General features: G+C 45.2%; 2 protein-coding genes across 7 annotated transcripts; both read right to left on the bottom strand.

The window, feature by feature from the left end:
- Positions 1–362: 362 nt before the first annotated feature.
- Positions 363–14,201, bottom strand: LOC101076239 (spindlin-1-like). Of its 2 annotated transcripts, none has more exons than XM_029837654.1 (8): positions 13,994–14,201; positions 6,449–6,550; positions 6,241–6,344; positions 5,962–6,010; positions 5,744–5,879; positions 4,763–4,880; positions 4,261–4,494; positions 363–2,511 (listed from the first exon to the last, which is right to left on the bottom strand). In XM_029837654.1, exons 3-8 carry the CDS (start codon positions 6,278–6,280, stop codon positions 2,312–2,314), a joined length of 777 nt encoding a protein of 258 aa, XP_029693514.1. In that variant the 5' UTR covers positions 6,281–6,344; positions 6,449–6,550; positions 13,994–14,201; the 3' UTR covers positions 363–2,311. The 2 variants fall into 2 exon arrangements, with proteins under 2 accessions (XP_029693514.1, XP_029693513.1); XM_029837653.1 differs by having other exon boundaries at positions 14,047–14,201.
- Positions 14,202–15,994: 1,793 nt separating this feature from the next.
- LOC105416517 (kelch domain-containing protein 3-like) lies at positions 15,995–23,645 on the bottom strand. 5 transcript variants are annotated; one of them, XM_029838136.1, is made up of 18 exons: positions 22,601–22,763; positions 22,398–22,470; positions 22,284–22,326; positions 21,989–22,067; positions 21,486–21,574; positions 21,279–21,425; positions 21,127–21,178; positions 20,638–20,738; positions 20,412–20,497; positions 18,712–18,793; positions 18,541–18,626; positions 18,348–18,435; positions 17,957–18,005; positions 17,697–17,787; positions 16,739–16,839; positions 16,507–16,591; positions 16,219–16,323; positions 15,995–16,132 (listed from the first exon to the last, which is right to left on the bottom strand). In XM_029838136.1, the coding sequence occupies exons 1-18, from the start codon at positions 22,687–22,689 to the stop codon at positions 16,028–16,030; spliced, it is 1,551 nt and encodes a 516-aa protein (XP_029693996.1). In that variant the 5' UTR covers positions 22,690–22,763; the 3' UTR covers positions 15,995–16,027. The 5 variants fall into 5 exon arrangements, with proteins under 5 accessions (XP_029693996.1, XP_029693997.1, XP_029693994.1 ...); XM_029838137.1 differs by adding an exon at positions 23,571–23,645 and having other exon boundaries at positions 16,023–16,323; positions 22,601–22,665; XM_029838134.1 differs by having other exon boundaries at positions 16,023–16,323.
- Positions 23,646–27,235: the final 3,590 nt, after the last annotated feature.

The following is a 27,235-nucleotide window of genomic DNA, read 5'->3' as shown; positions in this document are numbered from 1 at the left end:
TTACTTTAAATATTTTAAAGCTTTAAATGTCACATTTTTAGTTGTAAGCTGTTACAAATATTGATTCCTGTTAAAAGTTTCGTCTACAAAAGATTTAAACTCATCCATTCTGCATTTTATGATCTGATCTTAATTTTGCTGCAGTGACAGAAATGTCTTTAATTAAATCTAAAATGAATTCATGTAGCATGTAGGGCCTTTGTTACGTCACTAAACTGATTGTTGTAATTCCTCAGAATGTCCCCAAATCAGAAATCTAAATGTTTGTTTCCTGCTAGAATTTAAAAGCTGATTCTCTTCAATACGACATGCAGCTGCTGTTTCAAACCTCGTGAACCGTTGAAGAAAAACCACACGCCAGGTTTGCCATGAATAGAAATTATTAACATACATTTGAAAACATACAAAAACAAATGCAAGGCAGAAGAATGGAGACCCAAGCGGCTCTAACAGTAACAGAACCTTGTGTGCACGTGTGCAGTTGGACTCTTTTTTTTTTTTTCTTTTTTTTTTGAGAACAGTAAAGTAAGAACTGATTCTTTCTCTGGATGATGAAGAGCTTCTGCTGAGATGATTCAATCACAACTGAAAGTGCAGGAACCTTTTTAAAGTGTGGCTATCGTACATCTGAACTACGTCACAGGAAGAACACAGACTGAAGGTTTTACACACATAAACTCTTCTGTGGATGGTCCACAAGCTCAACATCAACTTTACTGGATTCTGATTTTTTTACTGAAAGTTCAGGAATTTACTGACGCTGTGCTGGAAACTCCGACCTCCTCGGAGGCATAAACATCAACGGAAACCAGGAATACGACTGAACAGACGCGCTGTTAAAGTGCCGCCGGTGGGACTGGTCGTCGTTTGGGCAGAGATCAGCCAGCACAGGTCATGTGATCAGGGAAAACCTTCAGTCTCCAGGAAACAAGAACAATTTCAGAAACAGAAGAAGAAAAAGAGCAAAAGAAGCATTTTTCTGGTTGTTAATCTCTTCATACAGTAAACGCAACTGTTTCCGTTCAGGCTGGAGAACCAGTAAAAAAGTGGGTTTTCTTTACAGCATTCCATTCCCACCAGTTTACAGTCTTTAACGCCGCAACATAAACAGAACAAATACACAGATTTTCAATCACCTTGAACCGCCCGAGCAGATCCCACTGTTTCAAGATAATCATGGTTTTCAAGGCTTCACTGACGTCTGTTATCAAAGCTGGAGCCAACAGGAAAAAATAAAAATAAAAAGTGTGTCTCTTTGTCTTCCATCTTTGATCTCCAGTGGTCAGAAACTAATCCCAAGACTTTAGCTGACCCGCAACACGACGCTGTACAATCGTCAAACAGAAAACAACTTCAACAGTAAATGGTTTGGCAACTGGACAAACTTTAAATTGTAGTTTGAAGTGCAGCTATTGTGGAGGTGGGTTGCTTGATCTTCTGAAAAGGACAACATTCTATTTTCCACCCTTTTCATCTTTTTTCCAGACAGCTGAAGTGTTCATCTTCGGAAATTTTCCCATTTCTGACATTTTATGGACAAATTTCCAAGAGAAACATGAGACTCCAAAAGGTTTGGACCAAATTTTGTGAGGCGTTTAAAAACAGCTCTGGAGGTGATACTGTTGAAATATTCAATAATAATACATTAATGTTGGAATACTAAAGAAAGAGGAGGTTAAAAATATCAAATTTTGTGAAATAAAAAAGTGAATCCTATTTTCAACTACTGTTAAAAGTAAAGTTGAAGCCATAGTTATAGTAAGATTCTACAGTTTGGATGTTTGAGCTGTAGCTCTCCTCCCACATCAGTGCTGCTCTTCTGAACAGCCAGGACTCAGGAGGAGAGGTTCACGGTTTGATCTAAGCACGGTGGAGTTCAACCAGGCGCACGTCTGCATGGGGAATGACCTCTGACCTCCAGATTTCTGACACGCCAGAGTAAAGGGAAAATGACACCGAGCCATGTTCTCCTCAACACCAGACACTGAAAATAAACTCAAGTTTGGTTTCTTTTAGAAGAAAGCTGAAGATTTGTAAATTTTTTCCAAAATAAAGGGGTTTGGATGTGTTCTATGGTGATGGAGATCCACAGCCATTAAGACTACAAAGGCAACAGATGAGTCTTCAACACGAGCGTGACCTCAGATCTTAAACACAAAGCTCAAAAACTTTCTAACCTGTCTCTTTCAGTCGTGACCGTTCTTCTTTCCAGTCTGAGGAATGAGAGCTGAAATCAAATGCTTCAGATGCTGTGACATGTGCTGCACTGGTTGTCTGTAATGTCCCGAGGACTCTGGACATCCACACAAGTTTATGACGTTTTGACCAGGTCATAGACGTAGATGAGGAAGTCATCGTCAAACTTTATAAAGTAGACCGAGGGCTTTGCCTCCACCTGGTGGATGACCATGCCTGTTCGTTTCCCGCCGTCCTCTTTGGCGTACTCCACCTGTTTGCCCACCAGGCTGTCCACCACCTCGCCAGGTTCCCTCTCCGCTGGGACAGTGTCGTCTACAGGGGGACAGGGAGCACACGGTCAGTCTTTTGTTCCACTTTCACCTGTGTCTTCGACGAGGCTGATTCCTGCTCTCAGGAGGTCCTTCTAAAGCTGGACATCCCTTCCTCACACACACATCCCAGCACCCCTGAAAACAACAATAATATCTGCTGCTCTCAAAAGCCTGCTTTGGTCCCTGATCAGTTGGGTTAACAACACAGAACCTCTCCAGCCAATTACAGATTCTCCAAATAAAGAATCATCAATTCCTACCCTCTCCAGTCAGCATTGGTGTCCCACAGAGCTCTGTCCTGGGGCCCCCAGCTTCATCCGTACCTTCCGTAATCTTTTCAGAAAACAAAGACCAGAACTTTCATTGCTATGCAGATGACACCCAGCTCTACCTCTCCTCAACGCCCACTTCCCCCCTCTGTCCTTGCCGATTGCCTCCGTGACATTAAAATATAGTTTTTCCACAACTTTCTCAAACTTATTAGCTTCATCTTGATTGGCACCAACACCCTCCAACGGCGATAGTCCTAATTGACACACTGATGGTTCCATGATCCACCCTTCTCTCGGGTAAAGTGTCTGTCCTCCTGGACATCACCACTCCTTCACCGCTCACTTCACCCAGCCCTCATACTTCCACCTCGACACTATCAACCACTATCAGTCCATCACTCACCCTTAACACACTCCCCACATCCCGACTTTAAATAAAATGCTCTTCTTCATGGTAGCACAAAAAAAAATCCACTCTATATACTGCTACTTTTCCCACAACTTATAGAGTGATGCGGCTTATTTATGGATTTTTACAATTTCCTCAATTACTCCACTGGGATGAATACATTTTTCTGAATCTGAACAGATAATTACGGCCACCAGAGGGCGCTTGAGCAGTGCACGAGCAAGACAGAGGTTGAAGAGCTATGGTGAAGCGCCAAAGCTAGTTTATTCGTGTTGAAGAGTCTTTTTGCCCTTCATGTCCACACCTGTGTCATGGATAATACACAAAGCAATGCTGACAATGCAGCTTTTAAGTTAAAGGCCAACGATCAACAGCTGGTCAGCCCCTTATTGCTTTAACCGCCGTGTTACTGTAACGTCATTTTACCGCTGTGTTACTGCCACGTTTAGGAATTAAACATTTAAAATAATCTTTCTTTAATCTGTGTTATCTCCTGTGTTTGCAAGGTGTCCTTGAGATCCTTGAATGGCGTCTGTAGATCAAATGTATTATTATTAATAAACCGAAGAGCTCTGTGTCACCATGGCAACCACCTCTCCTACCCAAGCTGCAGAGACATGCAGGTCTGGTTACAGGTAATAGTGAGGCTAATAGAGCACCTTCGTTAAACCTTTTAAAAATGACATCCAAGGTGATTCTAAAATGCATCTCTATGGAGATATTAACTACATCTAACTACAACTGCTCACAGGGGATTAATCAGGCCCCCACCTGTGGCTCAGCTGCACAAGGAGGCCACTACAGTCACATAAGGTCTGAATGTGTAGCTTTGGTTACTTTCCCCAATGAGTGGCTGTGACCCACCAATAAAGGATGAACGTCAGTATGAACGAGTGAATGCAGGCTAATAACTCAGAGAACTTACTCTCGTTCTAACATTTAGGGAATCTAAGTCATAGCAGCTGGTCCAATAGGATCCAAACCTTCAGGACCGATATAGTTGGAGGTGAATTTGGTTTAGATTCCTCGTTAAAATCACCTCGTTCCTAATTCTGCTGCCAGTACTCACTTGAGTCCGGCATGATGCGCAGGTCTCCCTCTTTGTAGTCATCCAGCAGCTGGTACATGTAGAGGACGGGGTCTTTCTCATAGGTTATATAAAACCAGGTGGTCATGATGGGGGCCCGAGCCAGCACCATGCCCCTCCATTCCTCTTTCGGGCCCTCCTCCGTCTCAAACATGTGCTCCACTGCTTTCCCTATCATGGTGTCTGCGAGGTTGACGTCTGTTAGGCGCGATTTCGCTACGGAAATGAAAGTCAATTAAGGTCGTTTATGCTTTGATCTTTGTCCTGCTGGAATAAACACTGCTACATCTTAAGGACAACAATTAACAGGTCAACACAGGAGCGTAGTAGTAGTTTACCACAAATGTTAACACACATTAACAAGAAGGTCCCACATTACAACGCACATCTAGAAACAGCCAAACTGTAATGTGTAATGCAGAAATGAGATTTTTATGAGTTTTATTCTCCACCTTGTTGAGAGTTTGTAATCCAGGTTCCTTACCCAGTCTGTCCGGAAGCACCTCCAGCCCCTGAACCCGCTCATCTTTATGAAGCTCCAGACCATAAACACAGTCGAAACCATCGTACTTTATCAGATAGAGAGACGGGTTCACGGGCACCTGGTGGAGAAACAGTCATTAATAAATCAATTATTACAGGATTATCCTGGCCTGGCCTTTTTAAAGGGAACCCAGACTCTGAAGGCATTTAAGCCTCGTTAGATCTGTTTAATAACAGTGTAAGAACTGGTTGAGTCTACATTAGGCCAAATACAATAATTCAACTGAATGAGCTACAATTGCTCATTGCTAATAGCGGTGTGCACGTGTACGGCCGTGGCTATGAGACCTTTCACTACCAGCCCGAACACACCCAAACTGAGGATGAGAGTGGGGGATCTGACGGGATCCTCACGGAGGCTAGACTGGGAAACAGTGGAAGGTGTTAATGTGGAAACTGCGTTCCCATGGTAACTGAGAGGCAGTGGGTCTGTGGTAAAGAGATGTGATTTTTCTCCTGAGGTTCTCCAGAGTTCCCCTCCCTCCTGAGGTTCTCTAGAGTTCCTCTCTCTCCTGAGGTTCTCCAGAGTTCCCCTCCCACCTGGAACCCTTTGCAGACCGATTAGTTCTAAATGACTCTATACCAGGCATCTATTACCGTTTTTATCACTGGCTTGAAAATTGTGCCCCAAAAGGGATCTAACAAGGCTTAAATTCCTCCATAGCCGGGTTTTCTTTAAATATTACATATGTGTGTTCAGATGTGCGTCACTGCTGGAGAGTCCCGCTTAGAACATGGCATCCACACTACCAGGAGCTCCACCCCTGCAGCTCCACCGGACAAGCATTGTTGTTGGGAGCAGGAACCTCATCGTCCCTCCAATCCAACCAAGCACCCCTCGCTCCCTTTCCTCCCGTTACACAGGTGGAAAACTGACTCAAAGTGAAGGTCATGAAACGGTGGGAGCTCCCTCCTCCGTTACCTGGTCCAGCACCGTTCCTTTCCAGATCACGTGTCCTCCTCCTTCTTTCCAAACATGTTGGATTCTGCAGCCGACGATGTTGCGTCGCGGCTGAGACAGAACCTTGGTGGTTGGACCCAAACTGCTCTTATGTTTCCTTCCAGGACATGAAGGGACATTTTGGTTAAAACCCCACTTTTTTAGGGAAACAGAGGCCAGATTCATCGCCTGTTACTCACTTATGGGGATTCTTTTTTTTCATCATGTTTGCAGAGACCCCTGCATGTTCTGAGGAGGAAAACACCATTAGTTCCTTTATCTTCACTACAGGAACATGTCTGCAGAACGTGCTCCCTCATGGCTGCAGCTCTTTGAATGTTCTCCTTTTCTCTTCCCTTCACATAACAATATTTTATAATACCGGATGTTTAAAACTACTGTCAATTACGCAGGTATTAACTAAGAGGATTGAGCAGATGCAGCTGTCTCAGCTCCACGTACGAACATGAAGTGCAGACCTGCATCAGCTGCGTCTCTGTGTCCCGGAGTGTTCTTCATTCATCTGGAGGCAGAGGGACAGCCAGGCTATCCAGCCACAGTCACGAGTCAAACCAGTCCAGATCTGAAGGGAAGACCAGTAGAACACACAGCACAAGGTTCTGCATCAGTCCTGCACACATCCCACATTTCACTTCACTGATATCAAGAACATTACAGGAACGTTACCAGGCTGTGGTCTTCAGACGTGCTGCTCACAGGCTCAGATTCCCAGCACCCATCCAAGGGTAGAGCAGAATGGTGAGTTCAGGAGCTCCAGTTGGTTCTCACCTGTGATATAAGGAGTGGTTAGGTTTCAGCAACCACAACAACAACAACAACAACAACCACAACAACTATCTTGTTTTTGGGTGACTTCTTTTATTGTTTTGTTAATTTAACATTAAGATCATTGATATAAAAGCACTGCATCAGTCCAGGCCCTGATATAAACTGATTATAGAAGAGCCAAGGAACGTTCTTCAGCCCCACACAAACGCATGAGCCGGTACCGCGGCCTGTGATGTGCATTCGTCAGGGTTGGAGAACAAACTGTCCCCACAAATCTCAGAAAGTTTTACACTTCACAGGATGACAACAAACCGCAACAAAGCCAGGGAACAGTCAGAAAACAGTCGGAAACTGATTATCTAGGCTCACATTATGTTACTGTCATCAGAAAAGGAGGAACCTGCATTACATGGGACACCAGGACAGTTTAAAGAACTTTAATGGAAACTGAAACTGTAACTTTCTGTTACTGACTCAAGAGGAAATACTGTCATAGTTGCTATGACAACATCTAATAGAATTATAACATTAACCCAACATGCGCGTTCATTCTTCAGTGTTTCCGAACATGTGACAACAACAGCCTCTTCTGTGAGATGTTCCACTCTTCTCTGTTTCAGATGTTCTACTGCTGTTTCAGATGTTCTACTCTTGTCTGTGGTTCAGATGTTCTACTGCTCTTTCAGATGTTCTACTCTTGTCTGTGGTTCAGATGTTCTACTCTTGTCTGTGGTTCAGATGTTCTACTGCTCTTTCAGATGTTCTACCGCTGTTCCAGATGTTGGACTGCTGTTTCAGATCTTCCACTCTTGCCTGTGTTTCAGATGTTCTACTGTTGTTTCAGATGTTCTACTCTTGTCTGTGGATCAGATGTTCTACTGCTGTTTCAGATCTTCCACTCTTGTCTGTGGTTCAGATGTTGTACTGCTGTTTCAGATATTCTACTGCTGTTTCAGATGTTCCACTCTTGTCTTTTTCAGATATTCCACCGCAGTTCCAGATGTTCTACTGCTGTTTCAGATGTTCTACTGCTGTTTCAGATATTCTACTGCTGTTTCAGATATTCTACTGCTGTTTCAGATGTTCCACTCTTGTCTGTTTCAGATATTCCACCGCAGTTCCAGATGTTCTACTGCTGTTTCAGATGTTCTACTTCTGTTTCAGATGTTCTACCGCTGTTCCAGATGTTGGACTGCTGTTTCAGATCTTCCACTCTTGCCTGTGTTTCAGATGTTCTACTGTTGTTTCAGATGTTCTACTCTTGTCTGTGGATCAGATGTTCTACTGCTGTTTCAGATCTTCCACTCTTGTCTGTGGTTCAGATGTTGTACTGCTGTTTCAGATATTCTACTGCTGTTTCAGATGTTCCACTCTTGTCTGTTTCAGATATTCCACCGCAGTTCCAGATGTTCTACTGCTGTTTCAGATGTTCTACTGCTGTTTCAGATGTTCTACTGCTGTTTCAGATATTCTACTGCTGTTTCAGATATTCTACTGCTGTTTCAGATGTTCCACTCTTGTCTGTTTCAGATATTCCACCGCAGTTCCAGATGTTGTACTGCTGTTCCAGATGTTCTACCACTGTTCCAGATGTTCCATGCTTGTCTGTTTCAGATATTGTACCGCTATTCCAGATATTCTACCGCTGTTTCAAATATTCTACTCTTGTCTGTTTCAGATGTTCTACTCTTTTCTCTTTGTCAGATATTCTACCGTTGTCTATCTCAGATGTTCTACCATTGTCTGTTTCAGATGTTCTTCTCTTGTCTCCGTTTCACATGTTCCAACCTTGTCTGGGTTACAGATGTTCTATCGTTGTCTCTTTCTCAAATGTTCTACAGTTGTCTGTTTCACATGTACTGCCATTGTCTCTATGTCAGATGTTCTACAATTGACTGTGTTCCAGATGTTCTACCATTGTTTATTTCAGATGTTCAACTGCTGTCTGTGCTATAGATGTTCAGCCATTTTCTGTGTTACAGGTGTTCTACTCTTGTCCATTTCAGATGTTCAACTGCTGTCTGTGTTACAGATGTTCCCCAAGTGTGTCACACACCTGCATCTTCATCATCTAATAAAATGAAATTGCTGAGACATGACTCAATGCCTCCTCCGTGAACCATCACCTTATCGTGGTGGAAGAGTTTGCGTACCCTAATGAGCCTGGGAGCTATGCTGTCCGGGGCCCCTGGTAGGGTCTCCCAAGGCAGATTGGTCCTACGTGAAGGGTCAGACAAAGAATGGTTCAAGACCCATCATGGAACATCTAAAAGGAAGCCGCGTACCCGGCCCAGAGGGTTACCGGGGCCCCACCCTGGAGCCAGGCCTGGGGCTGGGGCTCAATGGCGAGCGCCTGGTGGCCAGGCCTACGTCCATGGGGCCCGGCCGGGCCCAGCCCAAACCAGCTATGTGGTGAAATGGAATTTGATTGTGAAATGTAAATTGAGTGCAGAAGGAAGGGTTGAAATGGAAATTTAGGAGAGCAGATGAAGTCCGTTTGGTTCCTCATTCATTTACAAGGAAACAAAGACGCGCTGAGGTTCAAAGAAGACCAACGTCAAACGACTGAGGGGGGGACGTTCTCAGTCATTCAACTTCTTGCGCCAGCTGGAACACATGCTGTGAAGGCACCAAACTCCTGCTGTGCATGCAGCGCGCACCTACTGTGTTGACGTCCTGTGTCCTGTGCATGCAGCACACACATGCTGTGAAGACGTCCTGTGTCCACGCCTCAGAGGCGGGCCTTTGACTATATAAGATCAGAACTGTGTAAATTTAGTAGAGATCTCTCCGCATGCTTCCGTGTGTGTATCCTGACCGACTGACTGGATTAAAACCATCTCCTACGCAGTAACTTAGATTAATCGTTTTCTTCTCCAAACGGATAAAAATTCCGCGACAGTGGACACTCCCGTCTCCAGTTGACCCACCACCCGCAGGAGGAGCATGAAGGGTCCGGTGCAGTGTGGATTGGGCGGCGGACCAAGGTGGGGGACTTGGTGGTCCGATCCTCGGTTATGGAAATTGGCTTTTGGAACATGGAACGTCAACCTCACTGGCGGGGAAAGAGCTGGAGCTTGTGGGGGAGGTTGAGCGTTACCGGTGAGCTCAGGGTGAGAGATGGAGAATGTGGGTGGGCTTTTTGCTTGTCCCCAGACTCTCTAGTTCGATGTTGGGGTTCTCGCGGTCGAGCAAAAGGGTTGCTTCCCTGCGCCTTCGGGTCGGGAAACGGGTTCTGACGGTTGTTTGTGCGTATGCACCAAACAATAGTTCAGAGTACCCTCCCTTTTTGGAGGATCTAAGACGGACGCTGGACAGTGTCCCAACTGGGGACTCCATCGTGCTGCTGGGAGACTTCAACGCTCACGTGGGCAACGACAGCGTGATCTGGAAAGGCGTGATTGGGAGGAACGGTCTGCCCAATCAGAACCAGAGTGGTGTTCAGTTATTAGACTTCTGTGCTAGTCGCAGTTTGGCCAGAACCAACACCATGTTCGAACATAAGGTTGTTCATCGGTGCTCTTGGCACCATGACAGCCTGGGCCGTAGGTCAATGATTGACTTTATAGTCGTGTCAGCTGATCTGCGGCCATATGTTTTGGACACTCGGGTGAAAAGAGGAGCAGAGCTGTCAACTGATCACTACCTGGTGGTGAGTTGGATCAGGTGGGCGGGGGAAGCCACCGCGAGGACCTGGCAGGCCCAAACGCTTAGTGAGGGTCTGTTGGGAACGCTTGGTGGAGGAACCCGTCAGGCTGGTCTTCAACTCCCACCTCCAACAGAGCTTTGATCGTGTTCCGAGGGCGGTAGGGGACATTGAGTCTGAATGGGCCATGTCCGGTCCACCATTGTCAAGGCGGCTGTCGCGAGCTGTGGCTGCAAGGCCGCTGGTGCTGGTCGTGGCGGTAATCCCCGTACCCGATGGTGGACACCAGAGGTGAGGGGAGTCGTCAAGCTGAAGAAAGAGGCCTACAGGTCATGGCTGGTCTGTGGGTCTCCGGAAGCAGCTGACCGGTACAGGTTGGCTAAGCGAGTTGCGGCCGCGACAGTCGTGGAGGCAAAAACTCGGGCATGGGAGGAGTTCGGTGAGGCTATGGAGGAAGACTTTCGGTCTGCTCCGAGAAGATTCTGGCAAACTGTCCGGCGCCTAAGGGGCGGCAGGCGGCAACTCGCCCACACCGTGTTAGGTGCGCGTGGGGAGCTGCTGACGTCTCCTGGGGCAATTATCTGGCAGTGGAAGGAATACTTCCAGGAGCTCCTCAATCCTATCAACACGTATCCTCAAGGTGGAACAGAGTCGGATGACCAGGAGGTGGACCATCCAATTTTCAGAGCAGAAGTTGCCGAGGTAGTGAAACAGCTGTCCGGCGGCGGAGCTCCGGGAGCGGATGAGATCCGCCCGGGATATCTTAAGGCACTGGATGTTGTAGGGCTGTCCTGGTTGACACGCCTCTGCAACACTGCATCTCTCCTCTCCTCTCCCTCTCCCCTCCCTCTCCCCTCCCTCTTCTCTCCTCTCCCTCTCCTCTCCTCTTGCTCTCCTCTCCTCTCCTCTCTCTTTACCCAGCCGGCCATCAGCAGGAGGGTCCCCCTACATGAGCCTGGTCCTGCTCAAGGTTTCTTCCTGTTAAAGGGGAGTTTTTCCTTGCCACTGTTGCTTGTCTGGGGTTAGGCCCTGGGATTCTGGAAAGCGCCTTGAAACAATTTTGATTGTATAAGACGCTATATAAATAAAGATTAATTTGATTTGATTTGAACATTGCGTGGACATCGGGGGCAGTGCCCTTGGACTGGCAGACCGTGCTTTATGGACTTGGAAAAGACTTATGACCAGGTCCCCAGGAGCATCCTGTGGGGGGTGCTCCGGGTGTATGGGGTGGAAGGTCCCTTGATAAGGGCCATCCAGTCCCTGTACCAAAGGAGCAGGAGTTTGGTCCGGATAGCCGGTTGTAAGTCGGACTCGTTCCCAGTGAGGGTTGGACTCCGCCAGGGCTGCCCTTTGTCACCGGTTCTGTTCATAACTTTTATGGACAGAATTTCTAGGCGCAGCCGGGGAGTGGAGGGTGTCGAGTTCGGTGGACGGAAGATCTCGTCGCTGCTTTTTGCGGATGACATAGTTCTTCTGGCGCCATCGAACAGGGACCTCCAACAAATGCTGGGATGGTTCGCGACCAAGTGTGAAGCAGCATGGATGCGGATCAGCACCTCCAAGTCAGAGTCCATGGTCCTCGCTCGGAAAAAGGTAGAGTGCCTTCTCCGGGTTTGGGAGGAGGTCCTGCCCCAGGTGGAGGAGTTCAAGTATCTCGGGATCTTGTTCTCGAGTGAGGGCAGGATGGAACGTGAGATCGACAGGCGGATCGGAGCGGCGTCAGCAGTGATGCGGGCGCATAACCGATCCGTTGTGGTGAAGAAGGAGCTGAGCCGGGAGGCAAAGCTCTCGATTTACCGGTCGATCTACGTCCCAGTCCTCACCTATGGCCATCAGGAGGGATGCCCAGACAGGTGATGACCGAAAGAACGAGATCGCGGATACAAGCGGCTGAAATGAGTTTCGTCCGCTGCCCCCGCGACCCGGATCCGGATAAGCGGCAGAAAATGAAACGATACGAATGAGTCAATGCTCTCCGGAAGAAACAAAGTTTGAGGTTTGAAAGTTAATCAATAATGACAATGTAACAAAACAGATGAATAACAACAACATTGCTGGACTGGAAGCACTCGACAGAGAACACTGATCATATGCTGAGAACTGTGACTGGCAAAAGGAACACCGACTCCTGGATGTTGAGTGGCTGGTTCCTGATCAACACCGCCCCCACACACACATACACACACACACTCAGACACCGGCACACACACCCACTGAACAATGTGTCTGTTCTAAGTTCCTTAAAGTGACGAGGACCCAGAAGTCCCAGAAACACAAAGGATGTTTGCAGCTGAAAGCTGCTTATGATTTGACCGTAAAAAAAGAGACCTTCATCCTTCCAACTTGGAGATCTGCTCAGAATAAAGGACTGAACCACCATATTATTTACAGCCACTCTGGAAGGACCTGAAAAATCAGGCCGACGCTTCCTGTTCTACTGCCTAAAACATCTGGATTACATCAAGACGGGGCATTGCCCAGAATTTTGAGAAAATGAGACTACACGGTTGAACCAGAACAAAGAGGTTTGCAAATGAGACGTTCTGGTGGAGGAACAAGGAACGATCTCTAATCCAAAGAAGGTTCTGTAATATGTTGGTTCTACGGTCCAGCAGCTCCCACCAGATGGTTTTGTGCCTTTTACACAGAGCTCTGCTTAAATAGTCTGAGAAGAACAGACCTGCTCTACATGGACAACCTGATGGTGTCTGTTTTCAAACCGCCACCATACCAACTCAGAGGTGCAACAGCTGCATCTGGTGGTGGATGTTTTCAAGAGGAACATTTAAAGATGTCTGAAAAGTGCTACAGACAATGAACACATCAATAGGAACCTGGAGCACGCCAGCCCAGAGACATGGATCGTAGCTCCTCGCTCAACTCACTTCCTGGTTTGGGCATGCAGAATCATCATATGACCACACTGCAGAAGATGGAACGCTACACCTTGGTAATGACTATGCGTAACCATGGTGATCACTTGAAACACTGTGAGGAGAGTAATGCTGCACAATTTGGGTGAAATGCAACACCCAACACCATAAATAAGGACTATTGTTGTCTGCTGTCCACCAGTAGAACCAGAGCAGAACTCACACATCTGCCTGTCACAGTTGTGCTCCTAGGAGGAAGATGGAGGCACCACGCTAAAACTACAGTCGCACCGTCACTACCAATCACAGACAGACAGCACATGAGGCTCAGCCTCCGCATTAATGATCCAGAGGGAGGCTGACAAGACACAGCCCAGAATCAGCACTCAGGTCAGCCTGGGAGACCGGACCGGAGACTGAATGTTCTGTTGGTTTGCAGGTACTTTCTGTCCCTCTTTGATGAAGCAACAGCAGATACAGTTGTGATCAGTCTTTCTGCTGCCCTCGTGTGACAATGGTGACAGCTTTCACTAATGTGATTAAAGAAACTAATTTTACCCATGTCAATGAGTGACAAGGGTTTAAATTCACGGTACAGTCATCATCTGGACGCGCGCGCGCGCATGCACACAGGCGAACAATCTGGTTCTGCAGGGCCAGCGTCAGCCATGTTGTTCGCTATTGCACTATTATTTACAGACCCAAATCAGGTGGGAACCGGGCCCACAGAGGGTCCAAACAGGAGGACAACGGCCGCACTGTCCCGCATCGCGGCACAGGAAGGGACAGAAAACCGCAGACAGCAGCAGACTGGGTTCGGTCTCTGGCTGTCTGCTGCTTCCCCCCGCCCCTCCCCCGCCAGAACAACCGTCGGCGGGAGAACGCCAGAGTCAAAACGAGCGCTCAGTGTGGGTTGTTTACCTGCAGCCCGATGAACCAGCCAGGACAGGCGTGCTCGTTTGAATCTGTCTTACCGTTGTCACTCTGTTAAAGGCGGGTCGAAAGGAAGCGTGGTGGATTCTCTCGCCTCCCGCTGTCTGTCCACAGAGCTCCTTTCGACTTGTCAGGAACCAGCAGCGACTCCAAAGCCATCTCACCGTGGAAAGTCAAGATGAATGCGATTAAAAGGGGAGCTTCCGGTGTAACCCTTTCATAATAATCGCGCTAAAGTTGAAGGTTGACTTTAACGAGTGAATACTGCGTGTGCAGATATAAAGACAGAAGGAAGCATTTTGCCTTGTACGGTGAAGTTACAGTGAAACGATCATTTATGGTGAAACGGTAATAAACGGTATGTGTTTCCCTGTCCGGTAAAACACATCAACACTCCTTAAGCTCTTCAGGAAGGGTGAAGTTGCTCACCATTGGGAACCATGGTGTGTGAGGTCTCCTCTTGTTCCTCATGTCTACTATCATCTCCTTTGTCTTGTCCGCTTTCATAGTGAAACCATGACACTAGATTGTCCCCCTCCCTCCAGTAGGCCTCTTGTTCCCCAAAAGATAGATGGATGGATGGATGGATGGATGGATGGATGGATGGATGGATGGATGGATGGATGGATGGATGGATGGATGGATGGATGGATGGATGGATGGATGGATGGATGGATGGATGGATGGACAAACATCACAGTGATGTCTTCATATTCGATGCAAGTAAGACGCAATATTGACATAGAAAGTTGACACTGCTGCCAGTCCAAGACATCCACACCCGCTTTAACATCTGACATTCACATACTAGCTGTAAATAATTCACATCCCTAATTAATTATTTAATCATTATCATTTAGGCTGTAGGAGCCTCTCTAAACAATGCAATAAGGTTTTTCTCGAGCCATGCTCTTATTTTGTGTTGTAAAGTCACTTCCGGTCACGCATATGGGAACTTGGCATTTCTAACGCTCCCTCCCCACCCCTCGCTGCCAAATAGTGCAGCCAAGAGGAAATACAAGGACACGTTTGGCGCATTACGCAGTTTTTTTCTTTGCGTAATTGAGAACATCGCTGCTGTTCAACGCGACAGACCGACGAGGAATTCTATCAATTCACAGAGTTTATGAAGGTGTCGTTGTCCTACAAGTACTTTATGTGCACACATTCGTCTCTGCTCTTTCTGCATCAGTGATCCTGTTGGAGCATTTTCCTGGCAAAAACATGCAGATGCAGATTGAAACATCTTTTTACCTCTATCCTCGGTTGGAAGGGGGGGGGGGGGGGGGGGCACAGGAGCAGTATGTAATGAATTAGGTTATAAAGCCTCCCAAGTTGATATAGTAAACAACAAACACCAAATTTGTCAAATGTGGCTAAAAATAAACCTTTCAGTGTTACTGGATCTCTATTCCACTTTCTCCTCCCTTATTCAAACAGGATCACAGAGGTCACGTTGGCCCTGGGCAGAGCTAACACCACCTGCATGATTGAGAAGTGGCACCAGCCTGAAACTCATGTTTCTCATCTGTTCCTGAGAGGCTGAACTTTTCAACTTGCCCCCTTACCAGTGGACGTGAACACGATCGTGCTCATTAGTCGTCCATGTTGGAGCGACTTACTGTGCCAGCATGAATTGTGTTTATACTAATGGGCATCATGATGCAATCATTTCATTTCCAATCAGTAAATAACAAACACTCTGTGGGTGTCCGTGTGTTTGCGCACGGCAGAGAGAGCACTGAAGGAAACCATCAGGACCAACACGGGATCCAAATCAGTTAAGCACATAAAAGATTGGTGCAGTCTGAATTATTCTGAGAAAACAGAGAAAAAGATGTTGGTGCAACATTTAACACATCTAAAATGTTTATTAAACCAACATAAACAACATTAAATACCTCACTCTGTGTGTGTGTGTGTGTCTGTGTGTGTGTCTGACAGCTTTAGGCTGGGCAGGCAGCAGCTGCTCCTCAGTTGCAGCTCAGCCTGGATGTTGGTTGAGCCAGATGTGAAGGTTCCTCACAGCCCTTTGAACTGCTGCATGATGGACAGAAGGTGTTTGCTACGTTGCTGGATCCCACGTTGCTCTTCCTTCAGTCTCTCCTGCTGCTGCAGCACCTCCTCCTGAGGAAAAAGGCATCGCGGCGCTGCAGCCACACATAACAGCTGTGCAGGAAATGGAAAAAAGCTGAAGTCACATGTTTACTGACTCTGAGGCTGCAGAGCTCCCTCCTCTCACGGTCGTTCTCCTCTGCTCTTGCACGGAGCCATGCCTCATTTTTAGAGCGATGTTTTTCTATCATTTCCTGCAGCTCCTGAAACACAAACGTAAAATGCTTCAGGTGTTTGGATTCTGTTTTAGACTGTAGCAAATGTGGCTTTATTCATCTATTCGTATTTTATTTTCTCTTCCTCTTGAGCATCTTTAGATCCATGTATATATACATTATTCTAAGCTCTTTGCTCTCTTTAGATGTTTTGTTTTGTTCCCTAAAAACCTGTTTCTGTTGTTGTTTGTGAGCTTCTTGAGCTTCTCGTTCTCTTTGTAAAGCAGCAGTAGCTTTAGCCAGCTCAGCCTTCTGGCTGAAAAGATGAAAAGAAGATAAAAAAGTCCTTAGAAGTTCAATAAAAACCTGGTACGAACATGTAGAGTCGGCTGGATCTCATATGAACAATAGCATCTATTCCAGATTGAATTCAAGTCCATGTGAAATATAGATAAATATGCACCCGTCCAGATTCTGAAACTCTTGGTCCAGCAGATTGAAGGCTGAGTGGATCATTTTCAAGGCTTCATCCCGAACTGCGACAAAGTCTCTGCTGCCAGAAACCTGCAGGAACATGGGGGGTGTCAGCGGGTCTGCTTGCACTATTGTGGCTTCCTATTTTCTTCAGGTGGAAAGGGTTTTTTTGTTTCTTTTTAACAGTTAAATGGATTCAATTAGCAAAAGCAGGTTAGCGTTAGCGTGCAAAAAATGGTTGGGAATTATACCAGGAAGGCTTAAACAACATTCCTGGAAACTAGAGTCTCAGTTCTTGCTTTTGAAAAGTGTCTGTAGGCGAGTCTCTGTCTACCGGTGAGAATAAGGAGCTCAAAGAAGAATCCGTCAGAACAAAGTTTATCAGCACGTGGTGCCATCACTTTATTCACTGTTGAGGGTCAACGGCTCAGCTAAACCAACTATGTTTGGATGAATTTAAGCATTTAATGATTTGGCAGCATCACCACAGGCTGCACCAGCTCTATCCTGGAGCTACTAGACCATTTATTCCCCCACTCATCTGGGTGGCATTCATTTAGTAACCTGTTTACAGTCTGCGTATATTCCCACATGCCTCATTAGATTGTGACTGTCTCTTTTCCAGAAGAGGAACACATACACGAATATGTGGAACACTTCCTGCACGGACCACAGAAAGAACATAAGTGCACGTCTGGTGCTGCAGCTGCTGCCTGGCCAGGCACTCTGTGGCGGCCTGTATCCATCTGGGAATCAGTAATGGGTGAATTACTGCAAAGAAGCGTTCTAAGGATCCTCAGTGCTCCTACGCAACCAGGAGGGAGAACCAAGCAATGTTCTGTTCATCAAAGCCTTCTGTCCCTCCTGCAAGGAGAGCTGATACCAGTGCCTAACCGTCGGAGGCCCTAAAGGGTGATCTGTGCACTGTGAAAGTGAATGTGTTTCACCTGTGTACTCATGACTGTGGCACTGGACTGGCTGAACGGAGGAGACTGGCTCAGCTCATAGCGGATGTTGGGAACCTTTGTGGGAGTGAAGCTGTTAACAGTTAGAAGCAGAATGAGGCTAAGATGTTCAACCTGAGAGTTGAGACTCAAATAGAGCGTGACACAAGACTGAAACCACACACACACACACACACACACACACACATGCACGCATACACAGAGCAGAAAAACAGAAACACAGGTGTAGAGTAGAAAACAACCTGTGGCTGACTCCCCGCAGGCCAAACTCTGACAGAATCTCCTTCATCACTGTGCAGATTTTTTTTAAAAATCACTTTTTAGTGGGATTTTATCTTTCTATAACAACTTTATTAACAGTTATTTTAAGAAGCTAATTCAATTCATCATTATTTCTTCATAGTGTCTCAAAAAAATCTAAAATTGCATCGAGGCGCTTTACAGAATCCCAGTACTAAAGTAACCTTTCAATGTCTCCGCAGGTATCAGTGTCAGCATCAGCTGCTGAGCGACTCAGAATCAATTTATCTAAATTTCACAAGATGGAAACACTCATTCATCAAATATGTTGCAGCCAATGAGGACAGCTGAGGGCGCTACAAACTCCTCTTATGCTGTGAAGCCAACGTGTACCTGGTTGTCTCTCTGAAGGGTTAATGAGTTTCATCACCTTCAGGTCGTTAAACTCCTGCTCCTCATTCTTGCCCCCAAATACAAACAGCTGCCATCAACACACACACACACACACACACACACACACACGAGGATATGAGTGATATACAAGACTTGATGACAACAACGAAGTGAGATTAAGTTCTTTACATACATGGCTGTGGAAAATGAAGGCAGTGTGTCCGTGGCGATGAGCTGGAGGAACTCCGATGTAGAGAGGAACCTTCCATTTCATCTTAGCTGGAAAAATAGGATGTGAAATGGGTGAAGTCCGTTTAATAAGTCCTAACTGTAGCTGTCATTTAATACACAGTGCATCACTTACCAATGCTGAGTTTATGCAGTTCATTGGAAGACATTAGCGTTCCATCGTTAGTAGTGCGTTTGCCCCCAAAAAGGTAGATATCCTCCAAAGGAACATGAAGAAGGTGAAGAGGAGCATGCAGGACTGAAATACCTTCAGTCACATTCAGTTTATAGCCCTTTTAGATTCCTCCTAATTTTAGGTAACTTCATTTCTGTCACTAAAGAAGATGTAAGTGGCAGATTTCAGTAACAGCCAGTTACACCAATTTACACCACAATGGTGACACAATAGCCGGTTCTGAAAGTCTGAAAAAAGTGATGAGAAGAAAAAGGTGAAGAAGTTGGAGAATTTCCTTCATATACGTAACTTGCTGCTATAAAAACGTTTTCTTTCAGGTGCCAATATTCATGTTCATTAGAGTAACAGTATAATGTAGAGAGCTAAATATACATTTGTGTTGGATAATTAACTATATGATTTATCAGAACATTAATATCAGAACTAACTTTCTCTCTCTCTTAGTCTGGCATTGTTCTATTTTAGTGCTGTTTTGTCTTTTACATGATACTTTGGTTTGGTCATTGAACATTGGAAGAAATTCAATAAAGTCCAATTCCAGAGAACCAGCCTGATTTGATGCCCGAGTTATGCTTTTGCTTGACCTTGATGGTCTAGAATACAGTTCCCATTTGGAGACCCAGCCTGAACCTAACCCTATCCCTAACCCTAGTAGTTACCAGGAGCTGCAGATGGGAAGAGTCGAGAAGGAGAGGCACACCCCTACACCAGACAAAAGCAAGAAGCGAGGGGTGACTTTCAACAGGTTGCACTGAAGAAGCTGTTCTGCCAAGCTCCAAATGCAGCATTATCACAGAGCTTTAGGTTGTGATAACAGGATGCATCCCAGACAGCGACGTACTGCCCATGAATGCTCAGACTCAGAAGAGGTGGAGAAGGACCATCACTGACTCTGGAGAAAGGAGCTGAGGATCCCCTCTTTTACATTCATCCTTCTGTCCTTGAAAGGCAGAAGCAAAGTGATGAGGTTAAGTAGACTACCAAGCCTCCCTCATCGATCACAACGAGATTACAAGAAACATGCTTCTCGAAAAGCCACAGTGCAGGAAGCATCTGGCTGCGGCTCTGTGAAAAGAACGATGAGAATTCTCAGTCTTGCTGGCCTGCCTCAGGCGGTCCCAGGGCAATAGAATAGAGTTTGTGTTTGTGCCCACGAGGCAAACCTGGAGACAACGAACAACACCTGGAGCCCATCACCACACCATCACCAGCCCATCACCATTCCATCACCAGACCATCACCATCCCATCACCATCCCATCATCAGCCTCTGACAGATGGAGAAAACAATTCCTTTTTTACCACTGCAGCTTCCTCAGGTTTCAGTTTTGACTAAATCCAGACTAAATCACTGACTTTTTATGTATTAATGTACATTTTGTACACACTATGATGGCCTTTCTCCTAACCCACAATTTTCACACAGTGGTTCTTGTGTGATCATTTCTATCATACTGCTGCCCAATATAGTCAGATCATCATTTCTTTCATATTTCAGGAATTATTTAAGTGTTTCATTTTTCATTTAATCCATTTAGACTATAGAATGTACGGGGAAAATAACACTGCCTGTGTGTGTGTGTGTGTGTGTGTGTGTGTGTGTGTGTGTGTGTGTGTGTGTGTGTGTGTGTGTGTGTGTACTTTATCATGATGTGCCGTCAGCGTTTGACTTCTGCAGGCTGAGGGTGCTTCTCCCTTCACCTCCCATTTCTGCCACACCAAAGTCTCTGAATAATCCAGACAGGGACTCTAATCAGATCTGATCTTACATTTAGACACAGTCATTTATCAAAATCAAATCCTGATGGTTAGGTTTCATGTGACTTTGTGCTTCATAGATTAAAGTCTGAATGGGGATCTGGATTACCGCTGTTGAGAACATGGAGGTCTCTGCAGAAGTCTCCATTTTCCTCATAACCTCCAAACATGAAAAGCTGCTCTCCAACCAGAGCAAAACTATGATCTGACCTGCAAAAACACAAAAACCTTAATGCCACAAACATTAATGATGGTATCCAGAGACCAAAGAGATGGACGTATGTGTCCTCTGGTAACTCCTATATCCATTCATATTGAACCCTTCTGAACTTGTGACCAATTTTTAATCTTCAAATCTGCAGGAAAAGCAACACACAAATGAGGTATCAGCATTTGGTTGTGCTTCACATTGAGCCAGCGTGTCTAAATTCCACCCCATCAAGATACACACACACATCAGCAGAGTCGATGCTGGCAGAGAGCTACCAGTTTAAAACACTACTGATGGTACTGGAGCCACTGCATCAGGAAGGCTCTAATTGAGACATTTTAATGACCTACAGTGTAGCAATGGCATATGGACCATATTGTCTCTTACAGAGCGGGTGGCAGCCATCCGCCAGTTTTAACTGGTGTCCAGTTCAGAGCCACTGAAATAGAAAGCAAAATAAGTCATAGCCACACACAGAACACACACACTGCTCTTTAGAGAAGAACATGTAATTGATTCTAAGGTAGGATGTTCAATACCTGTGTTGAACACCATGAGATCATTGGTAGGATTCCCTTTCAGAAGGCCTCCGTACACATAGATGTTGTCTCCCACGACAGCGGAGCTGTGTCTGAGGGTTGTGAGGGCCACACCCCTGACAGCCAAGCATTCCCAGATCAGAGACACTGTAGGCAATCAGAACTGTCATGGCAGAGCAGCAAAAACAACTTCAACAACATCCTCACCTATGTCAAAGCTGTAGACTCCAGGAAGACACTCGGAAGCTCTGGGATCAGACGTTCCTCCAAACAGATAGAGCTTACCTTTCACCACACTTTAAAAAAGACAAGACAAAATCACACTCCAGGGTGGAACTAACGTCAGGAACCCTTTAAGAGTACACAAATAGGGTAGATTGATTGACATCCTCTCGTAGACGTCTTTAGGAAAGCGCCACTTTAGTCTTAGGAGATGGCCTCAGCACTGGGACTACTGGTTGTCTTTGCTCTTATACCTGTTCCACTTTCTCTTTTTTACCCCACCGTACCCTCATATTAATTCAAATGTGGATATTAACAAACGCAGAAGGCCAAAAGCAGAGAACACAACTACACGTCAGAAACCCTCAGTGGCCATACCACAACACAAAACTGAAGTGTTACTATTGGTTCGATCTAATCACATGCTACACTTGTGATGGTCAGAATAGTTCCTCTTCATTGTTGTTAACTAAGTGTGTTGTTATTACCATAGACTGTGTCCTTCTCTGGCTGAGGGAACGTACCCATTCTGAGGAATTTCCTCCCACGTCACGTCATCTGGAGAAACTACCAACATCACAATTGTTTTTGTTTCTCTTTTAAGTCAACATTCCATTTAAAGCTGTTCTCCACAGATTGGTTAACAATGTAAAATAGTTTTCAAATTGTTCTTCAAAGAAAATATCTAAATGGGTTTCACCAGCGTAACCAAAGCTTCTTCTAAACTTTTCTTTAAGATCCCTCCATTTTTGCTATCTTCCTATGCTCTTAGGTGGTTTGTACCTGTTAGCATGTGGAAGTCATTGTGATAAACAGGGTTGTCCTCCTGAACACACAAGAAGAAAATAAGCAGATAATGTTGGGGTGATGTTAACTTAACCTTTGCACAAAATGGACCTTGTGGTTGAAGGTGGAGGCTCCTCCAAAGAGAAAGGCCACATTTCCTGCCAACGCTAAGGCATGACCATGTCTGTTCAAGAAGAACCATCTGCATTTAACAACAAGTTACCAAAGACACAAATACACACCTCATACACACTCGACACTGCTGAATGACTGCATGCACCATCTGTTTGTTACAGCGTGAAAATATGACCCACCTGGGACTTGGAGCAGCTCCCCTCATCTCCTTCTCCAGCCAGTGTCCACTAGCTAGTGCCATCCTCTTCACACACACAAAACCATGCATACACAAACAGGAAGTAGATCCTATATATATATATAGGTTGATGTTGCTTTGGTTTCTGCAAATTCTGATGGTACAAAACTTTATGCACAACAAAAATTATTTCCAAAGTTATTTAAGTCTATATTTTCACAGGATATGAAGATAGCACAGCGTATGTTCCCAGGAACAACCAACTTCCTGTGATGTCACAGTGGCTGTGGGAAGCTCACAGGTTCACATTTCCATTTGAAAGGTCTTTAACACTTTCAAGTGAACTTGAGTAAATTCCAAACATTCTCAGATACAGAAAGAGAGAAAGTGTTTGTCCTGTTATACCATATCAGATAATTTCTATTAAGACAGTCAAAAACTACAATAACAATATAAACAACCACAAACTTACATTTCATTCTATTATAAAGCCAATCCACAGGATTGATTAACAACTACAAATATAAATTTACAACTATATATTCAACAATCAAACACAGGAGAGTGTGAGTGTGTGACAGGGTTAGCTGAACAGGGAACAGGCAGATCCTGCTGACTGAAAGCACCTTGCAGTGCAGTGCAGTGTGTGTGTGTTCTTGCACTTGAGTGCCAAAATCTGCATTCTACTTGCAATGTGAGATCATTTTTAGGACGTGAGGAAATTTTGGCTCTCAAAGGGCTGTTTGAGGGTTGAGACCTGGTTTTAAGTTTGAGATCCCATTTAGGTGTTTGTTCAGGATCAGGATTAGGGGTTACTTGGGATGGTTATGGAGCTCAGGAATGTGTTGCGTCTATGAATGTCCTCACAAAGATAGAAGTACAAGGATGTGTATATGTGTGCATGTATATACTCACACACTCACATGCATGCGCAGAAACACAAAAGAAAGGCAACAACATGGTGAACCTACCTGTTATGATTTGTCTCAGTCTTCTGGGTTTTTATTGTTTTTCACTCTTTAAGGGAGCTACTGTACGGCTGCGGCATCGTCCAACTGCTGTCGCAGCTGTGTCTCAGCTTACAGGGGTTAGGCTACGCTGTTGCCCAGCAACGTTTCAAACAAACTGTTGCCCAGAGGTGTTTTTTATGAGAACAGACGCCCAACTTAATAATTATATATGTAATTATTTAATAAAAAATAGATCTAAAAAAGAAAGAGGTGCTGAAAAGTTCTCTTTCACATCAACATTGTATAACAATAACTGAAATAATTAAAGGTCTGTATGCAGTGTGTTATAAAGGATAGAGAGATCTTCACCAGATCATGAAATAGGTGGAAAATTATGAGGGAAATGAAGGAGGAAACCAACCAGAACTTGAAACCCAGACCTTAAGGGGAACATCAAGCATTTAAACAGTCAAAATTACAGAGTCAGCCAGGGATGCAGCAGGAAAGGAGCAGGGCAAGTGATCGTGCTAAATAAAGATGAATTTACAGGATCATATGGAAATGATATATAAAAAGGTGATTAAAGCTATGTACGTGTGCCACATATGTAGGAACAAATGCCAAAAAGCTGAACTCAACGTGCAGTGGGGGTTTAAGTCTGGGTCTGAAGGAGGCTGGTGCACAGTACGGGTGAGGCTGGACTGTCTTAAGCTGGGGGAAAAAAAGGTAACGAGATGAGGCAGGTGGATCCAAGAAAATCAGATGTAATCCAGGTTATTTTCTTGAGTAACCCAAATGCCCCTTGTGTTAGTGTAGTTTAGTGATGTTACCTGAACACCTTACAGGTGTAGCCAGAGTTGCTGCTGCATGTAGACGTTCCAAGCTTAGCAGATTGGGGTCAGAGAATATGATAGCCAGAAATAGAAGACCATGTATACCCATGAATAATTGTGAATCACTTTTTTGTTGAGGAAGGACTGCAAACAGTACTTAAATAAATTAGTACTGACTGGGAGTGATAATCAGCCTGACCAGGCTTCTATAGAAGACTGGATAGATGATATTGGCAAGTGGCCAGATATTCACCTTAAAGATAAACATAGCTGGTACACAAAAGAACATATATGCACATACAAGTTGCTTGATGCCTATAAAAATGTTGTGGCTGAACATGTCTAAAAGATCCTCTACAAAGAAATATGGAAAGTTTTTTTGTTCTATATTTCCATACATTTCTAATACACATGTCTGTCACACACGTCAACACTAAATCTACCAATAATTTTCCATATTTCTGAAAATTCATCTTGGACGATTTTGATTATGAGTAAATGGGGCAGTGCTGACTGTTGACTCCACCTGTCAGGAAAGAGCTTCTACCCACAAGAATTCGGATCTTTCAACCAGTGGAATGGGCTGTCAGTGTTGCTAAGATACACCTGTGATGCTACCCAGACAAGTGCAAAAACAAAAGTTTGGAAAAGACTGAGAAAATAAATAGGAAGTGCAAGAAAATGTGAAATTCTATCTTCACAGCCAGCTACACTACAGGCAGGCGTCTTAGGCAGTGTCTTGGACTGTTGGATCAAGCCGTAGGTACAAATCTTTCATTTTGTTGCTAACACAGTGGAAGAAATAGCATGCAAATCTGCTGGGGTAAACCTGTCATAGATAGTCTAAAGAAGACCTAGTGTGTCACTAGAAGAGAAGTGAAGCTGTGGAGAGAATGTTTTGGAGGAACAAAGGTGGGCCTGTCTTTGAATTGGTTTTCCTCAGTTTTTTTTTTTTTTTTTTTTTTAGGTATGATTTTATTTGTGGCATCCAAATGCTTCATCATGGTTCATGTCAACATCACAGCCTATAGATGTCTTATAAGTTTAAGGACGTCAGCAAGTGGATGCCATTCCAGGAGGGTGGTAGGAACCAAATCAAAGAAAACCCACCTAAGACCTGAGACTTCTTCATGCGACTCATACACCCAAGATAAACAAATAACAGAATAAAAGTGGTAAAGTAAAAGAAAAAGGGTTCATGTACATTCAAGTCACACCAACAGCCAAAACATGACCTGCAGGAGTGAGAGTGGGAGAGTGACACAAATGTGTCACAAAAATACGAATGCAAACTGCACATTCTAACATCACCAGGTAAGCTCCACTTACACAGCATTTTCAGTTGAAAAAGCAAAACTTTATTTCCATTTGGGCTGTGTGTCTAAACTAGAAAGCCTGAAACTAAGTACAGTCATTGTAAATGAGCAAGGGAAAGGAGGAGGTTCGAATGGAGGGCACCCCTAACTCTAACCCTAACCTAGGGCCATGGCATGACAGTACTTCCCCCTCAATGCACACCTCTAGATGCCCTACCAGGCTTGTCGGGATGGGCCAGGTAAAAGTCACTGAGGAGACTGTCATCCAAGATATAACATTAGGGAATCCATGACTGCTCCTCCGGACTGTACCCCTCCCAGCCGACCAGGAACTGGAGACTGCGTCCACACCGATGGACGTCAAAAATAAGTCTAACTGTGTAGTTGGGACCACCTCTACGACAAAGGACGGTGGTTGGCTTGTTTCTGTGTCTGTAGACAGGAACGCAAAATGGCGGTACGGAACTGTCTCCACACGCTTCTGCAATGGCACAGGTTGGCCTGCACAGAGGGCACCACCACTTTGTCTTCCTTGAACTCAAACTGTGTTGGTTAATACCCCAGACCCAGAGAGCCCATGAAGGTTGACATTCCAGTGGCAGCAGAAACCAACAAATTATGGGCATACTCTACCTAGGGCAGAAATGAACTCCAGGACACTGGCTTTTGGGCAACCACACATGTGAGGACACTCTCCAAACTTTGATTAGCCCTCTTGACTTGACCCTTTGACTGCAGATGATACCTGGACAAGAGGGACTCAGAGTGACACACGGAAAGCTCTCCAGACCTGAGATTTGAATTGAGGTCCTTGGACAGATACAATATCGTTAGGAAATCGGTGGAGTCAGAAAATTAATTAATTAATTAAAATTTTACAATGTTTGAAGCAACCACTTCGACCACAAACTGCTGGCTGGGGTCTGCATGAGACAGGACAGGAGCGGAGGACAACAGAGCTTTCAGAGCTTTCAAGCGATCGAATGCTGCATCAGCCTCGTGGGACCACTCAAAAACCTGTGGAGTGGACCAAAAAGAGCATAGAAGAAGGGTAACGGGTACTTGTTTCTTGACAGTGATGCCATTTAGGGATTGGTAATCTATACAGGGTATTGATGTGGTAGCAGAGAGAGAGCATGCTGTTTGATAAAAACCTCGCCTAAAATGTGATATTTGGCAGGCACAATGGAAAGGTCTGGAGCCACCAGAAGTGGATCTGGATTGACCGGCGAAGGAGAGAGCGTAGAGCAGGGACAGTTAGTGTGATAGGAAACACTCCTACTAGTAAGCCTTGTGTCAAACCAATCAAACTGCGGGTTATGGCAAGCTAACCAGGGCGAATGAAGGACACCAGAGGAGGATGCAGAAATGAGGAAAAAGTTGGATCTGTTCCCTGTGGTTACCAGAGATTATGAGGTTTAAGGATGCAGTTTGATGAGCTACCTTGGCGAGGATCTCTCCGTTTAAATCATGGATGGTCTTAGGCTCAGACAGATCCTCAGCGGGGATGGTGCCCTGCGTGGCTAGGTCCTGGTCG

Source organism: Takifugu rubripes, chromosome 6 (assembly GCF_901000725.2).
Source record: "Takifugu rubripes chromosome 6, fTakRub1.2, whole genome shotgun sequence".
Classification (NCBI taxonomy): domain Eukaryota; kingdom Metazoa; phylum Chordata; class Actinopteri; order Tetraodontiformes; family Tetraodontidae; genus Takifugu; species Takifugu rubripes.
Note: the sequence above shows the minus strand (reverse complement) of the source record. Positions and strands in the feature narration are given on the sequence as shown.